General features: G+C 32.2%; 6 protein-coding genes across 7 annotated transcripts; 3 read left to right on the top strand and 3 right to left on the bottom strand.

Moving 5' to 3' along the window:
* The first annotated feature begins 605 nt into the window (after positions 1-605).
* Positions 606-1909, top strand: LOC136415920 (metaxin-2-like). The gene is made up of 4 exons (XM_066400831.1): positions 606-739; positions 927-1264; positions 1350-1591; positions 1717-1909. The coding sequence occupies exons 1-4, from the start codon at positions 697-699 to the stop codon at positions 1883-1885; spliced, it is 792 nt and encodes a 263-aa protein (XP_066256928.1). The 5' UTR covers positions 606-696; the 3' UTR covers positions 1886-1909.
* A 1079-nt stretch (positions 1910-2988) lies between these two features.
* On the bottom strand, positions 2989-3805 carry LOC136415866 (gem-associated protein 6-like). Its single transcript, XM_066400725.1, has one exon. It carries the CDS (start codon positions 3593-3595, stop codon positions 3107-3109), a length of 489 nt encoding a protein of 162 aa, XP_066256822.1. The 5' UTR covers positions 3596-3805; the 3' UTR covers positions 2989-3106.
* A 269-nt stretch (positions 3806-4074) lies between these two features.
* Positions 4075-10243, top strand: LOC136415959 (UMP-CMP kinase 2, mitochondrial-like). Of its 2 annotated transcripts, XM_066400887.1 has the most exons (6): positions 4075-4092; positions 4415-4530; positions 8335-8458; positions 9033-9231; positions 9732-9974; positions 10041-10243. In XM_066400887.1, the coding sequence occupies exons 2-6, from the start codon at positions 4465-4467 to the stop codon at positions 10165-10167; spliced, it is 759 nt and encodes a 252-aa protein (XP_066256984.1). In that variant the 5' UTR covers positions 4075-4092; positions 4415-4464; the 3' UTR covers positions 10168-10243. The 2 variants fall into 2 exon arrangements, with proteins under 2 accessions (XP_066256984.1, XP_066256982.1); XM_066400885.1 differs by lacking the exon at positions 4075-4092 and having other exon boundaries at positions 4377-4530.
* On the bottom strand, positions 10230-12194 carry LOC136415957 (D-2-hydroxyglutarate dehydrogenase, mitochondrial-like). The gene is made up of 8 exons (XM_066400883.1): positions 12067-12194; positions 11856-12006; positions 11554-11751; positions 11307-11500; positions 11086-11254; positions 10752-11038; positions 10530-10695; positions 10230-10480 (listed from the first exon to the last, which is right to left on the bottom strand). Exons 1-8 carry the CDS (start codon positions 12154-12156, stop codon positions 10230-10232), a joined length of 1506 nt encoding a protein of 501 aa, XP_066256980.1. The 5' UTR covers positions 12157-12194.
* An 850-nt stretch (positions 12195-13044) lies between these two features.
* On the top strand, positions 13045-14272 carry Pex2 (peroxin 2). The gene is made up of 4 exons (XM_066400884.1): positions 13045-13299; positions 13356-13772; positions 13830-14042; positions 14151-14272. The coding sequence occupies exons 1-4, from the start codon at positions 13189-13191 to the stop codon at positions 14244-14246; spliced, it is 837 nt and encodes a 278-aa protein (XP_066256981.1). The 5' UTR covers positions 13045-13188; the 3' UTR covers positions 14247-14272.
* Positions 14273-14287: 15 nt separating this feature from the next.
* Gclc (glutamate--cysteine ligase) lies at positions 14288-17857 on the bottom strand. Its single transcript, XM_066400882.1, has 8 exons — positions 17169-17857; positions 16075-16247; positions 15794-15990; positions 15376-15744; positions 15120-15317; positions 14877-15065; positions 14644-14825; positions 14288-14589 (listed from the first exon to the last, which is right to left on the bottom strand). Exons 1-8 carry the CDS (start codon positions 17612-17614, stop codon positions 14433-14435), a joined length of 1911 nt encoding a protein of 636 aa, XP_066256979.1. The 5' UTR covers positions 17615-17857; the 3' UTR covers positions 14288-14432.
* Between the last annotated feature and the right edge of the window lie 72 nt (positions 17858-17929).

The raw sequence follows: 17929 nt of genomic DNA, 5'->3' as shown, positions 1-17929 counted from the left end.
ATTGATTCTTTAACACTAAGATCTTTAATAATATTTATAATGATTAAATACATTTCCTCCGATACTCGCAAAGAGAATTTAATCGAAAAAGAAGTTTAAGGTTTTTTCGAGAATAATACTAATTTAAAATTTCATACGATATTAAATACGTCATGTTCATTATTAATATGTATTTGTATGTAATAAAAATGAAGCCACTATCAACCTTAATATTTTGTTTCAATCTGTTAAAAATTTAATAGCTTCAAAAACTGAATAATATATGTGAATTTTAAATTTCATTCCTTTATGAACAATAACCTTAAGTATTTTGTCATGATTCTGCAGTCGAATATCTTCCTTCAGAAAATTGTTCTGAATTCGTAATTTTTATTGGTATGTGATTCTTATATGTAGGAAACTAATTAAATATAACCAGAAGGGATTTTGCACTGTGGTTTGTGTAGGTTTAAAGAGCACTAGGATTTGTTTACTCTATGGGAACCGAACGTATACCGTCGGCGAATCGAAATCGCTACAACTTCTCTAACAGTAAATGATTACGACATTTGTCAGTAAATGATTACGACATTTGTCAGTAATCGCATTGTCGGAATCCTTTGTGTGTTTTTGTCACTTGATATATGAACGTTTTTGCCCATCCTCCTCATGTTTTAAATAGAAAGTTATGTCATTTAAAATTGAAAAAAAAGAAAAATGCCATCGCCGTTGATAGATACAATTTCTATTGAATTAGGAGGTACCGAACATTCCTACTAATACGCTTTACTCACGAAATATAACAACTTATATAGTTTTTCATTTGCTTCCCGTTGGGTTTCGATAAATTTTTCACGTCCAATTTGAAGATAAAAATTAAACATGTATTAATTATACTTAATACCGTTATCCTAATGAAATGGTACTATAACTACTTTTTTCTTTAGCACAAGAACCTTGGCCAAAAGATGTTAAATTGTTCCAACCTTACGAAGTGGAACAAATTTTACTTCCCGATAATGCAAATTGCTTAGCAGTTCAGGCATTCCTGAAAATGTGTAATCTAAGTTTTCAAGTTGAGCCACGAGCTAATGCCGAAGCCATGTCACCTACTGGGAAAGTCCCTTTTATCAAAGCTGGTCTATTTGTTATTGCAGAATTAGAAGGCATTGTACAATTCGTAAATAGAAAGGGAATATCTTTAACTGACAAACTTGATGATGAACAAAAATCTAATTTGAGAGCTTACATGACTTTAGTGAGAAATGTCATTGAAATTGCAGAGGTAAGCACACTTTTTTAATGATCTTTCTGATGTTATTCCTATCCTATTTTATTTTATTTAAAGAGATTATTTACTCATCTTTCAGTTATACATTTGCTGGATAGATAAAGAAACTTATGATGAAGTGACGAGCATTAGGCATGGTTCAGTGCATCCTTGGCCCCTTAATCATTTTCAAAACAGGGAAAAAAAGAAACAAATTGTAAAAAAGTTGAAATTGTTGGATTGGTACAACAAAAACCTATATGAAGTCCATCAAGAAGTAGAATTATGCTGCAAAGCTTTAAGTGACAGGCTAGATAATAAAGCATACTTCTTTATGGATTCGTAAGTGACTATTTGTTGTCTCTTACCTGTTAACTTGGAACACCAGTCAATACCTGGTTGTGAGAAATACATTTCGACACACTTCCACTTTCTAATTGATATTGTAAAAATAATATGTATTTCAGGCCTACTGAATTAGATGCTTTAGTATTTGGACACCTTTTCACCATCCTGACAACTCCATTAACAAGGAATGATTTAGCCGAAATTGTTCGGAGATATCCATCCCTGATTGATTTAGTAAAGAAAATTGAAATTAAGTATTTTAAGAAAGATGATAAATTGCAGAAGTAAATAGTTAATGTAAATATTCAACAATGATTAAGCGTTGAAGTGTATTGTTAGTATTGTTTGTTGTTAAAAAACCGCTATGATATAAATAAAAAACAATCATGTTTTTGTACTCGTATCTTTGTACTTACAAATAAATAACAGTTTTATGAAATATTGTGTTATTTTTTATCAAAATTCATTCATTAGCAAAAAGTTAACAGTTAAATTGTTATTTTGTATCACTGTACTACAGCATTACCAGGCATTAGATTTGTTCTCTAGTAACGGTGATATTGTCGAAAATATATCACGAACTTTGAGCGCCATTTTGAAAAATTAGATGTGCTGTAATGGTCTTGTTGAAGTCAAAAGTATTTACAGGACATTCATAAAATTGACCTCCATGAGAACATTGTGGACCGTCTCACTTATACTTTAGAAAACATCTTGGCTAAAATTGATAATAGTCAGGTTAAAATAAGTATATTTAATAAGAAAAAAATACAAAACATTAAATTTTAAGTCACATTTCAATTCTTTCAAGAAAAGAATTCCATTGGCAGTCTTTTAAACCTATGGAAATCATATTTAAAGAGAACACTTCAATTTTGATCTTTAAAAGTTGAAAGCAATAACATTCACAATAATAGTTTAGTATCAACAAAACCACTGGAGACATGGAAATGTTTTTGATTCAGAAATACCTTATATGGGAGGAATTTGCTAATGTTGCGACCAATTTATTGAAGAAAATTGAGTATTTTTTAGACACTTTTGACCAGATTCAAATTGATGCTGAAAAAGAACAAGCATTTCATACTAAGCACTCTAGTGCAAATTTTAGCTTTTCAGCTTGATAAAGTATAGGTGATTATAGTGATATATAGTTTCTTATTATGGAATATATATCTAACTATTATATACCAGATTCAAATATAAGTATTTAAGTGATTGTTTTTTTGTTTTTTTTTAAAGAGATGTTGATTCAATAAAATTAAATGTAATTTTTAATTTAGATGTTTTTTGAGAATCAGATGTAGTATTTTTGTAGCTGAAACTCAATAAGATACTTAAAAGACTTTATTAGGTAGTTTTAACATGCTCTTTAAGAGTAATCTAGCTCTGGCTCTAATATATTGCAAAATAAAATTCATTCATTTGTATTTATAAGACACTAACATGAAAAACAGTAAAAAAGAAAACTTCATATATTTTACCTTATTGACAATAGTAAAAAATTTCCTATTCAAATTCCTCAGGCATTAAACTTATAATATTCTTAATCTTCTCCAAAACAATAGTGTTACTGCATATACAATTATCTAATCCATAAGGGGGCATTATTAACAAATTATCATCAATTTTCAAATAATCACCAATCTCATCTGCATTAATATACATTTTGTGTAGCCATTTTTTCAGTCTCTCTCTCTCATGAGTTGCTTCTTTTGTTGTAGTCCTTGGTCTCTCGTTCATTAAATAGTTCTCTTTAATGGCCTGGGATAATACTTCAAGACTTTGAATTGCAAAATAAAGAATCAGCACAGTGTCATGCTTATTAGATGCGGATTCTTTAGTGTGTAAGACCAGTGTTTTGTATATAGGATCTATAACATAGACAACACCTGTGTATACTTCATTTTTTATTGTTTTTACATGCACTGTCTTTCCTATGAGGCTCTTCATATAAGTAGGGTCATTTTGGAAAATTTTGTCTTCGAAAAGATCCATGAATAAATAAGTACCAAAGTTTGTAAGATAAATTGGATGTAAGTTGATAATTCTGGGAACACTTATTAAAGTATTAGCAATACTATGGCAGACTTCTCTAGGTAATTTATAAGTTTCAGAACTATTACTAAGAAATAATAACTAGACAGATAGCAGCAAAAACTCTAAAAAACATGAAAAAACCATAAATTTCTAAAAAAAAACAAAAAAAGTTTCAAGTCAAAATTGCAATATAAACAAGCAAAAAAAAAAGAGAGAATGATAGATGACAGTTAATCATATATAATCAAACCATCATTGTCTGAATTTGAAATTAGAAGAAGAGAAATGTGGCAACAGTGAGAGGTTCCACTCCACCGTGAGCCATTTTCTTCGCATTATATTTTATAAAATTAGAAATTTTATAAACTTTCGTAATGGTAAAATTCATAATCCAAATTCCTGAATTTAAAGAGTAAACTGTTTCTGTGAAATGTTCTTATAATTTTTTTTGTTGCGTAAGTGTCTTAACTATATTGACTTATATAAATTCAATAAAACATACTGTACGGTCTCAACAGGCACGTTTACAGTTAAAAGTTTTTCCGCAACCAGGGGACTCCCAGTGTATGTACGATACTAAAAAGGTCTTTTCGATAACTATAATCTGGATCAGATTGATCAGAGATCAATCTGATTAATTGAAAATCAACTGGTGGAGGTTAATCAAATCCAAAAATTTACGAAAATACCTAAAAAAAGAAGGGAGTGGCTTATATTTGTCATTCATCACTGAGTCACTATAACTACAATTTATTTATTGTCTTGTTTTTATGTTAGAAGACTTTAGGTTCCAGTTCCGTCATCAGGAATTGAAAAATAATCTAGCCATGAATACATTTGCAACCTTCGGTCTCTATAGAAATGTTGGACAAATATTAGAAGATTTGTCAAAGGTAAGATTTGTCCAAAGGGCAGATTGTTGAGGTATTTAAGTGTATATGCTTAAAGCATTTTGGTTTTAGTGTACCAATGTTAATCAACAATCTACCAACTTGGTTTTAATTAACAGTTTATATAGATATAATTTTTTCTGAGCAGACTCTTCTATATATTCTTATATATTGGACATATAATCGAACAATCATTTTTTTAAAAAAATTTACAAAATAGAAATCAGTTAGATAAGAAATAAAATTATAGGAGCACTAGTAGTACATTATATTGATAAATGTTGTAGCAATATGGTATCAATATTGCAAAAATACTGATTTGTTCAATATGTTCAAATATCAATATTATCACAGAATTTTTGAAAATCGCGTCACAAGGTCTTTACACAATATTGCATGAATCTTTTTTATACTTTTAAGCAATATGTAAATGTATAATGTGTAACTAATATAGGTAATTCAGATAGACAATCAATAATGGACCCATTTCTTAAGTGATAGCAAAAATCAAAATTCTGTTATATAACTCCAAATTTAATTTCAAGCCTACAAAATAGCAACGAAACAGCTTTCAGAACATATTTCTCTCATAATTTAATAATTTCAAACTGTTTTGTTCAATTCTCAACTGACATCATTTTAAAATTATTTTATTATAAAGGAAAATAGAAACAGAAATTATTATGTCAAGAATATGTACCCTTTATTGGGTCTAGAAAACAAGATATTATGTGCCACTAAACTTTACACTTCATATCAGATGTTAAATACAATAATTGTGAAGTAAAAGTATCATAATTAAACCAATTCCCTTTTTGGTTAGTAATAATTAAATTAATAAAATTAAAACCTACGTCTTTGGTTCTGAAAATAATCATTTTAATTTACATGCCTCTTATTTAAAATCCAACATCCTTCTTTTCTTTTCTGATCTGGAGGTCTAGCTCATCAGCCATCATTAGAAGTATATTGAACGTCCTTATAAGAGGCATAATTAAGTTGTGTTTAATGTTCTTGGAAGTTTGTTTCTGCTAATTGAGAAAATTATGAAAATTGCAGACCTGCATGAATATTTTCCTACTGCCTGTGCATCATATTTTTTTCAGAAACAGCCATTCTAACCTTCAGCTTTTCCTTCTGCTGATTCAGCACCTCAATGCATTTGAGTCTTTCAGAGTCAGCTTGTCCTGTCTTGGCTTTCCATTCTTTTTTTTGGCATTCCTTTTGCTACTCCCATGTATTCAACTCCTCTCTCAGTTGATCTGTATCATAATCATATTTGGCATATCTCATTTGGGACATCAATTTTTTTTTCCAAGTAAAAATTCCTTCTTCAATGCTTCTTCTTTTTGATAGTAAAATTCATAAGAATGCCTTCCATCTGGTGCCATACTCAAATTCAAAGCTGTTGGGTCAAGCAAATCTCGGCAGATTCTCACTCTTTCTTTCTTGTAGACATGCTTGTTAGAATAACCATCAGTATCTGTTGTAGCTTAAAAAGTTTCAACATTTACTGGCTTAAGTGATACAGTAAAAAAATAGCAGTTTTTTAAACATTTTTTAATAATAAAGTTGCAAAGAATTTTCATCTGAAATGAATATGACTTACTCCAGTATGTTTACCACACTTATCAACTATAACATGTTCCTTCTTAATATGTCCAAAGGGGCTGAAAATAATGTACAACAATGTGTTAGTGACATAGAAGCCCAGATTCTTTACTTTAATTGCTGTGTAATTAGGAAGCAATCCTAATTTTTGGATTCTTGCCTTTCAATACTATTTCATCCAATTCTCTCTTGGCATTTAATGATAGTCAAGTGTGATAAATCCAAAGCTTATTTTGTTGTTCATGAATACTTAGGATGTTTCTCCACAGGGTTTGAAAGGCTTTGATATATCCTCACTGATGTCTTCAAGACAGATATTGTCAACAAACAACTTATTGCTGTTGTTAAATTATTTTTCACTCAGATTTACAGATGGTAATTTGAATGTGGGTACTTGAAATTGTAACATTATTTCAAAAGCTTTGCCTGTGAGGACCTGGATGGAATCTTCTTCCATCACTGAAAACTGCGGTGGTTGTTTTGCATTGGGCACCTTCTGAAACCTTGACCATGACCCATTTATATGAAATTTCCATCCTCAATATTGTTGCCATCTGAGGGTGAGTTGCTTTCTCGATCAATGTTGAGATTTAAGCCTTGTTGATATCTCATTTCTTCCTTTAAATATGGAGACTACGAAAGAGACGAACGAAAGCGGGAAAAGCGAGTTTTAGAACGAAAATGTTCCCCAAGAGTTGCAAATATGTTCAAAAAATATAAATACAAAAAAATAAACAATAAAGATGGAATGTGGAATTGTTTCAACGTTTGATTTATAATGTTGGGTTGTTTTTATGATTTTGTTCATTCTGGTAGTTTAATTTACTTTAGTGTAAATATCGATATCGATATTGCATGTCGTTTGCTTTTGTTTGTACGTGTATCGTCTTCCTTCGTCCGTCCTCTCGCTCCAGAAGAATAGTAGAAAAAGTTGAAAAGACATTCATAACAGCTTTGAGTTCTCGTTGTCTTTATTATAGAAACGTATACTTTTGTCTTTGTGATGATGGCAGTTTTGCCTATTATAATACCAAGTGATCATTTAAAGTTCAAATTTAGCCAGCTGTGGAGTTTTACACAAGAGAAATAAAAGATAAAAAGTAGGTCGTAGCTTGATCATATGCCGCAAAATGGTGTTAAAATTAATTTTTGATAAAGGAGTCGAGTGAGGTTATGTTGCTTTATTTACTTTTAATTTTGAAGATTTCAATTAAATATTAAGGCTATTTTTTAACAACACAAGACTAATTATTTGAAAAATTCACGATAATTGCTGAAAATATTGTCCATTCACTTTAATACACAAGTTTACCAAACGCTTCATACTCTGGACCTCCTGGGGTGATAATTGCACACTGTTCCAATCCGTTCCTTAAGGCTTTGATTATGTGTGTTGGTTGTCTAAAAACTAATTTTTTAAAGTTGGGATCAAGAAGTAATCCAATGGTATAAGGTCTGGGGACCGAGGTAGGTAGATATGCTCTGTATGTAAACTTATCAAACAATTAACATAATATTCTCTTAAATAATCTAAGGTTGTACAAGCTGTATGAGCTATTGTTCTATCATGTCGGAAATAACCCTGTTGTAATTCATCAGGGCGTAGTTGATTAATGAACTCATCTAACATGTTTGATAACACTCCGCTGTTACACTCTCTTGAAGAAAATTGGTCCAATTAAATGTCTTTGGAAGACAGCAACCCAAACTCTTATTTCTTGCAGATGTAATGGAAATTCTTGAAATATGTAAGGATTATTTGCACTCCACATTTACATATTTTGAAAGTTCACATATTCTGACAAATGAAACCAGGCTTCATTACTACTGAATGATAGATCCAGAAGATTGTTATTCAGTGTTTTATTGAATGAGGTGCAATAAGTTATCCTCATTTCATAATCTAAAGGCTGAAGTTCTTGGAACACTTGCATTTTGTAGGGAAACAAATTTAGGTCCTTTTTGAGAGTTCTGCAACAGGTACTTTGCTCTCTTTTTTTAACCAAGCTGTGAATAATAGTCTCAAATGTATGGGGTGTCTATAACCTTAATTTTTTTATATAAATCTTTTTGAGGGACTGTTGAATTGTTGAATAACGTTGTATGTTAAATTTGTTAAATATTTAATACAAATTTTGAATCAAGACAAATAGAATAATTTCATTATTATAATATTTATTGCATATCATTTTGTAGTATGAAAATTTCAAGCCGGTTCAGCAGCTCATTCAAATTTACAAAGAAGCAAAAATTAAATGCGATGAGGAAAAAAATTGTGCTAAATATCCTTTAATAGTACTGGAGGGGCTTGATGGCTCAGGTAAGACAATCCTTAAAATGTTCAGATAAGAAAATCAGGATTATAAAGAAATATTGTGTCAGCCTGCTGTAGTAGGCTGTTACAATATAAAATTTTAAGAACAAGGTAACTTGGTCTTAAAATTTTTAGGTCAGGATCATAATATATAGGCCTGTTTTCAAGACACAGGGTGTCTCAATATACCACATTTCTTTATTTGACAAAATATAAAATTGTTAGAAAAATCAAAAATAAGAAATTTTGGAGTCCTTATAAACATTATATTAGCCACTTCATCAATAAAATATGAGTCAACTTTTAAAGTTGAAATACATATTACTAATATCCATATAAAGTTTATAATATGAGGCTCTGTATAGATATTATAAAAGTTAAAGTTCATTTATGGGGTACCTTAATCTAAACTTAAAATTATTTCAATAAACCTAATTCTATCCATGAGACAAAGGAAATGTCTGAAATCTCTTTTTTATAGTTATATTTCATAGGTATTACTAATTTTTCGTGGGTACCCTAGTTTTGCCCTGCATTCTAAATTTACCTATAAGATATGATACATCGTATGATTTGCTAGGCAAGACTTCAATGTCAAAGAAGCTGGCAAAAGTATGGGGAGCCCAGAAGTGGTTGACTCCGCCAGAGTCAATAAGATTTTTGAGAGACTACTTTGATAGAAATTTTGAGTTGAGGTCTGCATACTACTCTCTAGGCAATTACATTGCTGCATTAGAAGTTTCTTGCCTATTGGATAAGAAACCAGTGTTAATGGACAGGTGAATGCCTAAACACTATTATTCACTTTAAATTTTGTTCTGTGTCTCTATTTTTTATGTCTAAAACGTAATTTAGTTGTGAAAAATGACTCAATTTTCGATTCATGTAATAAAGTTTAAGGGAATTTATACTATAATCGTTCTGGATGCCTTAAAATCTTTGATCTAAATGAATATAGCATGCTGGTGAATAAAGGAATAGCTACTTGTTTTCATTGTACAGAATATTGTAAGTTTTTTTAATTCTGTACACTAAAAATGAATCTCACAGTTTTTCATTTACCGACTCGAAATTACTCCTAGGGGAGGTTTTCGATACAATAAATCAAAAACTGCCAGTTATTTCCAATTCACAACTTAAAAAAATTTATCCAACACCCTGTAGTGCAATCTAGCAACTTTTGCACACATGTAACACAAGCTTGGCTGAGTCATTCTGTTTGATCCTCTACCACCCAGTATTCATTTCTACTATTGTATCTGGGACATCCCATATACAGGTTTTGGCATTCAACGACAGCGTACGCCCTTGCTCAAGCTGTAGCAGACAACCCTCAATATCTTAAACTGCCAGATGCGGCGAACGAAATTTATAAATGGCCCGAAGATTTACTGAAACCTGAGAAAGTCATTTTCCTCAATGTGAGCGAGGAAGTAAGGCTTGAACGGCATTCCAGGAGAAGTGTAGATTTGGTTACTGCACAAGAAAAACTCTTGAAGGACGACACGAAATTCAGGCAAGAGTAAGTACTTAATGAGAGTTCCGGTTAAGAATACGATGAATGATTCTAACAAAAATAATATTTTAGTATAATTCAAGCATATAATAATATGCGGGAACCTAAGATTGACATTGTGAATGGAGATGGGTCATTTGGAAAAACACTTTTTTTGTTAAAGAGCAGTGTCCAGTCTTTACTGCCACTTAAAAATTAGAATAAAACTTCTTATTATGTTATATTTACATATTTCCAAAGATGTGTCTTAAAATAAAAATGTTACGGGAATAATTTGTAAGGGTTCAAAATGCGGTTGGGGTCTAGCAATCTCTTCAGTTCAGTCATCAATTGATACGATCCGGGGCTGTTAACCATAGGTAAATACTTTCTCTTAAGGAATCCCAAACCGTGTTCAGCACTCATGCTTCCGCGAAGATGCAGCACTCTCTTAGTTAGAAATGTTTCCAAATCTTTGTCCAAACGCTTGTCATATTTTCTTGCCATTACGTTTAAATGTATATTGCCATCACCTGCCGATAAAGTTTTCACTTTATGGTAATACTGAGAAATCTGACGTACCTAAATGTCCAAATCCAAATACTGCCTCTGCTTGATTTTTCAAATATGCCCTCGTTTCATCCACTAATGTATAAAATTTCGTGACAGGCAGTGATAAATCGTACAGTCCGAACCATCCATGATCTTTAAAACCTTCAGGAAGTCTGTCCCTTATTGCCCATATAGACTGTAAAGAATCATTATTATCCCGAAATGATTAATTTCTCGTTTTCAATAACCTACTTGAATTTTCGAAGGTTCTCCGGCAACAATACCATTCAAAACATAATTTCCTAGTAATGCTGATTCGAGAAACGAAATTATTTTTAAAGCATCATGCTCTTCGTTACTGCCGGAGGTTTCAATTAGCAAATAATATGGATATTTATCTAATGGTGATTTGAATTTTATATGTTCCTCACCCCAATCTATGGTGAAGGCATCCATGACCTCAATTGCAGACAATATTTCACCAAGCTCGCCCCTCGCTTTCTTTAACGTTTTTAATACTTTATCATACGACTGTAAGCCTACAATCCAATATAATAAAGAATATAAATAACCATCACTTACTTACCTAAAAATGCTACATGTTTGCTTTTAGGCTTTGGTGGGCAATGCAGAGCAACTTTGGTAATAACTCCTAAAGTGCCTTCAGATCCGATAAATATGTTCTTTATATGCAGGCCGCTGTTGTCTTTTCTCGTCGTTTTTAAACAGTCTAAAACTTCTCCATTAGCTTTAACCTAGTTAAGAGTCATCATTTATTAGGGCCGATACCTTATTGCATTAACTTACCACTTCTAGACCTAAAACATTTCCATGCATGTTTCCATATCTCAACAACCGCACCCCTCCAGCATTTGTAGCAACATTTCCGCCTATATGACATGACCCTTTGGATCCCAAATCAAGGGGCACCATAAAGCCTTTTTCAGCTAAAGCATTGTCGAGTGTCTCTAATATCACTCCTGCTTGGCAGAGAGTTGTACCTAAAATTTTCAACATGTTTAGGGTCAATTTAAATTAAATTAACTTTGTTTGCCTCCATGCTCATCAATTTCAAGAATTTCATTCATCAACTCAGTAGAGAGAATTATTTCATCGAAAACGGGCACTCCACCCGCTGAACATCCAGTATTTCCTCCTTGAGTGCATAATGCCAATTTGTTGGAGTTACAATATTCAAGAATTGTTGACACCTCTTGAGTTGTTTTCGGTTTTAGAACCACAGCACTTGAGCCTAAAATCATCAATTAAAGCTCTGGAAATGTTACAACTCTCTTTTGTTCTTATGCGTTTTTTAATCTAGCAAAAGTAAAGTATTCAAAAACTAGGTGGAATTACCTCTGGCTTGTAAATACCAGTCTACATTATATTTTTCCAAATCACTTAAATTGGTTAAAACCCGTTCTCCATCTCCTAGAAGATCTTCGAAGAATTTTAAATGATGTTCTTGCAAATAATTGTAGAAACCTCTCTCCACTTGATAGGTATTCTAAAGGAATCACCAATACTAACAAGAAAATAAGCCTTATGAATCCTTAACTTTCCCTACCTTGGTAAAGTCAGGTCTGTTCCTAAACTCTCTACAACTCTTTTTACTCACATGAGTAATGTTAACCTGAACAAGTTTCTTGGAAAACATTTTCAAAAGGAAACATTTGATAACTGGCTATAACCTTTGAATATATTTACCGTGATTTTGAGAGTCTTATCTAATCGGTGCAAGCTCTTTTATGTCAACAAACAGTTGTTCGTAATATTCTCAGAGATTAAACTTTAATTGGTAGTGGTTTTAGTATGTATATGTATGTATATTAAAAAGGCTAATAGTCCAAAACATTATCACGGTGCCTAAACCGGGTGCCATCAAGTTTAATAAATTTATTCATAGATTTCGCAAATAGCGTTGGTATTTAATTTGTCGATTAAAGTGAAATGTATTTAACATATTTTTTCATAATACTTTACAGGATTGAATTGAATAAGTAAAAAATTAGATTTCAGAAAATGATAATTCTCAGTGTTGCGAATAATGTATTAAACAAAAATTTTGAAACAATCTTTAACGGACACCTATATAGTTTGGGAAGAAATGTATTTTTTTGTTTATCATACAATAATATGTCGGAATAAAATTAAGAACTTTGCTGTAGCTCTAAAAAAATAAGTCCAAAAGGGAAATCCTTAACGCTAAGTTATTTAGTAGCAGCGGTAGTAGTAATTTCACTCGATATTGCTTCATTTCAAGATGACCCTGTTAGTTTGAGCGTTACTATCCTATTACTAACCCTAATTTCATAATATCAAAAACTTGTGAACGACTAAATTTTCAGACTTATGATACAATGGCGATAAACGTCCTTTTTCTTCGATAGCTCTCGATTTATATCGATGTAACTTAAATTTACTTTCCGTGATATTTTGGTGAATAAAGGCAAAACGCAGCTGTTCTGCGACGTCAGTCTCTAACATGGCTTATTCTCCAATTAGATTTTCTGTCTTTTTTTCTCCTAGGGACTTGACAATTCGAATTTGTCCATGATGTTCAGATTGTCAATGTCAATCATTATTTTTCTGAGGTTAGAATTTTTTGTTATTATGTTTTATGTTTATAATTGTTTTAAAAACTTGTTCTTCAATTTTTATTATTTGAATATATGAAAAAAATTCTAAAATGTCCAAAAACAATCTTTTACGTGTCACACAAATGAATGCAATTTATCTGGATCGCGAAATAGAGAAATCGTTCCAACAAATAATTCAAGATACAATTAAACATCTCCCTGTAAGTACATTTTCTTTATCCCTACCTTATCTATGGTATAATTTGTATCCTTTCAGCCGGGGTTAGTTACCCCCATTCATACAGAAATAAACCTATTGATTCGCTTAGGACTTCTTAAGTATTCTGTTTTTGATAAAGGCTCAACATTTGGACAGCAGTTGTTAAATATCAAATACCAAGATATCTCTGTTTTTAAAAAGAGTCTCTACTTAATTTTTAGTAGCACAGAGTACGTTAAAAATAGATGTGAATTGTGGAACCCTTCACACAGCATAAACAAAACTTTCCTTAAATGGCATATTTTAATAAAAGTGCTAGATCTGATTAATACTGCCATATTCATAAGACGTGGCGTAAAACCTTTGCTAATTGAAAGGATGTTGGGGCTCAATCAAACATATGCTTCTCAAAAATCTGCCAGGACTTTTGAGTCCAAGTATCTTGCCAGGGAACTACTTTGGAATGGATTTATTGTGAGTCCAAAATTCTTTTATTTATATTTTCATGAAGGTGAGAATATTTTCATTTAGGAAATACTAGTTTACATTTTACCATTAATTAACTACTACAAATTAAAAAGGTTAATTAAACAATATAATCCATTCAGTGGGAGAACTATAAGGGATTATGTGCTTCCTAACAGGGAGATGAATGTGAGCACAAAATGTGCACATTGTGGCCAATGTCCTATATTACCTCATCATATGGGTTGCATTCATGTTTTCTGCTATATTTGCTTAAAGGTAAGTATCCTATGATTGTTAATTTTTATTATCAAATTGACTGTGTGCATAACAGAAAAGACTGTTTTTAAAAACAAAATTGGTTCAATAATTCTTTTAATTTTCCAGGGAAATCAGGCTGCAGATTCAAAATATGAGTGTCCAATATGTGAATACAGTAATCCAAGTAATTCAAATTTGTTATGTGATATAGTTAATGTTTGACAAATACAATAGTTGTTATTAAAAAAAAACTTTAATAAATGTTTGTTTTACCCAAAATTTTTAAATTAAACTTGCAACAATAATTTGTAATATACTTTTAAATGCATTGCACCGTGGCCTAAATCTATAAATAACAATATAAAATGTTTAATAATATTCAGTTTCTTAAACAAAATTGATTAAAGCTCAGCAATCATTTTTTAAGGCATGCGGTATATTTTCTTTTGTCTTTGAAGTGGCACTATATCCGATGAGCTCTGGACAAGGCTTGGTACCTTTCTGAATGTCTCTAAGGGTCTTCAGAAGGTCGTAGTTGATGATTTCTGACACTGCAGAGTCGTATCTGTAACCCCAAAATTAATTATGTAATAATTAAAAACAATCGCAAAACTCCTACTTATAATCTGGATGTTCAATAACAAACTTTCTAATGAAAGAGGCAGTTGTGAAGAGTTCCCCTGAGGCTCTTTTTTGGATGAATTTCAAATATTGCTGAATGGTGCAGTGGGTATCCGCGTCCACGTCCATGCCATTGAGATAACTATTAATCAAAGGAATTAGTCCTGGAAAATCACCAGCCTGCAACGTGTTGAATCAGTAAAATAGTGAACCGAACGTTGAGAAACGTACTTTGCCATTAACAATTTCATTCACAGTCATTAACCCTACTAAATCACATTCCTTGGGTTCACAGCTCGTACCCGCGCAACACCGATTCGCTTCAGGAGGACTTACGTCTGTAGTTATGTCCTTTCTGAACCAGAATTTTTGCTCCTTGCAAGCGTTGCGCTTTTGAGCGTTTTGCATATTTTCATCTACCTAAGTTTGGAAAGACGTAAAAAAAGATCAATAATTGCATTTTCAACATCATACCTTGCTAATAGGAATGAGGAAATTTAGTTGATAAGATAGGATAACTCTGGTTAACAGAACTACAAAACATACAATCGCGGCATTCTCGAAATCGGTCACTTGCACTTCGCAAGGCCTGAACTCCACCCTCCATCCAATAGTCGAGTGAGGGGGTGGTGGTTTAAAGCGCATTGTTTGCCAATTTGTAGATTGAATATTCTACAAATAATTGTTAAAGATATTTAAAAAATTATGGGATAAAAATAAAAGCAGTTACTTCAAAATGATCAGTATCTTCTTCATCGTTTTGGTTGATTTTCTCCGAGAACAGCGACACAGTGTCTCTAATGAACAAATGGGCGATGTGTTGCGCTAGCAAATGATCAATCCCATTGTCTCTAAGCTTCTTATAATCTTCTTCATTATATAATACTGCAAGATTATTGTATTTCTCCCCCTGAAGTGAGAGATACGAGTCTATCGAATCGTAGCGAGATTTTTTTATCACAAATTTATTCTTCTTCAATGGTTTAAGGCCCCTTTCTTCTTCAGTACGGCAATCCACCGATCCAGATATCACATTCCAGCGACAATCTACGTCTGTTAAAAATCCACGGTGAACCGGAGAGGCAGCTGTAAATGCCAACTAAAAAGAAAAGTGCATTCCCGATTCAATAAAAATCTTACTAAATTACCATTATCGGGCACAACGGCGTAAGTTGGTCGTATAAAACCCTGGCTTCATCTATATTGCAAGCCTGAAATGTCAGTTGCAAGCAACAGCACCCCATACCAAAACCCATGGCGTCTAAATACACACAGTCCGGCTTGGCTGCCTTACGCAGAGAATGTGAGTCATCTACCGGAATTTTCGTATTTTTATCCCTAAAAACTTTTATATTTTGGTAAAGTACCTACTTCATAAATTCATTATTCAGATGAAGAAAAAAATTAATTTTTAAAAAATTATCATTACTTGGCAAGTTAATAGCCACGTGTTCACCCCTTCGTTTCCTGATGTTTCGGACCAAGTTCATGAACCTAGGATGTCCATGGAATACTGCTTTATCAGGAAAAAAGAGAGATTTTGTTCCGCCTTCGTTGGGCGTTGGTTTTGTAGGTGGGTCAGTGAAATCTGGACAACCTAATCTGCAATTTCATATCTTAAATTCCAGTGCATGTGATTCTAGTTTCATTGCATAGCACTTTACAAGCAATCTCTTTATTTGTAGAGGAAATCTGATAAGAATATAGATAGCTTTATCACCTATTACAAAACGTTTGGATTGTGTTTTAGTTATTTTACTACTTTGTCAAAGAATAAGCACAGAAAAGAGCCTAATAATATAGACGATTTTTGTAGATGCATTAAAAGTTTATAAAACATACAATCAAACCACAAAAACCTCAAGGTCTTTCCAGAAATAATCATTAATTTTTATTAACCAAATTTCCTTTCAAGATCCCTGAAATTCATACAATTACAGCTTTTGTGAAGATTATTCCTTTACAGTAAACATTACTGAATGGTAAAATTTCTATATTTTATTGTGCCAAACACAACAATGCACCCATAATAACCTTGAACATTTCATAATAATACCAGTATAAAACAATCAATTTGTATGTGATTATTGACATTCCAGTTAATTCCAAGGGCAATTTAAATTTAAGTATACACTTTTATGTAAATCTAGAATAAAATATAATAATAACAAATCTATATTTGCTCGATAAACATCAAGAGTTTCAGCATAGTCAAGTTAAAAAAAGAGAGTTTTCACAACACATAGCAAAGTATACACGAACAAGTTTTATCTTATAGAGGAACATAAACTTTTAGACATTATGAAGTAACTTAATAAAATAATCTCAGTAATTAAGGGTCTGCAAAAGGAAACAAATAAAATTAAAAAAAGTAAGTGACTGAACAGTCTAATAAAAACTGAAAAAGTTTTAAATTTGTCTCTCTATGGTTTTAATTTAATCATTAAATATTCTCACACAATAGTAGCTTTTGGGAAACAGTACTGTTATGTTCTCACTTAAAAAAAAAACTCCACAACTTACCTAGGAAAACTTGTAAGTGACATCAAACACTCCTCAGCCTTCAACAACTCGGTAGCCTCTTGCCTTCTCATCCGCATATTGGCTTCAACCACATTGAAATGGGCAAGTGTACCTTCATATGGCTTCCCTGGTGTTCCTTCAATCATGTAAGCAGCAAATTCTGGCCTCCACAAATACTTTACAGTGTCTGGGTTTTGGTGCTCTCTTTCATTCAATATAGTCAGCAGCTCCTCAGCTTGGAGACTTACCTTGGCCTCCTTTTTCTGATCATCAAACTTAACCACAATATACTCAATTTCATCACCCCACTTGAGTACATCACCTTTTCTTTCTTTAAGCTTTTTGTAAATGTTGATGAACTGGTTGATGCCATGCTCCCGCACGTGGGGCGCTAGTTTCTTGGTCTCTTCCCATGTTAATGGAGTACCTTCAGTAAGTAGACCCATGTTTAGACGACTTGAAGACGATGCACTTGGCTCCACAGGGTTAGTAGCAAATGTACCAAAGTTCTGAGGTGAACTATTTATATTAGCTAGTAACTATACAAACAGACGTTGCGCAATTAAATGTGACATTGCATAATTTATATCTAAATGAAACCGGAAAAATTGTTATTCAGTATTGTCTGAAGAGATTACAAACAAAAAATTAAACTCTTTTTTTAATGGGCGCTCAAATAAGACAGCTGATTGACGTAGATGACAGTTTGCCTTTTCGAATTTAGTGTGTGTATATAGAGTAGTAGATGTGATGGTACAAGT

Source organism: Euwallacea similis, chromosome 21 (assembly GCF_039881205.1).
Source record: "Euwallacea similis isolate ESF13 chromosome 21, ESF131.1, whole genome shotgun sequence".
NCBI classification, from domain to species: domain Eukaryota; kingdom Metazoa; phylum Arthropoda; class Insecta; order Coleoptera; family Curculionidae; genus Euwallacea; species Euwallacea similis.
Note: the sequence above shows the minus strand (reverse complement) of the source record. Positions and strands in the feature narration are given on the sequence as shown.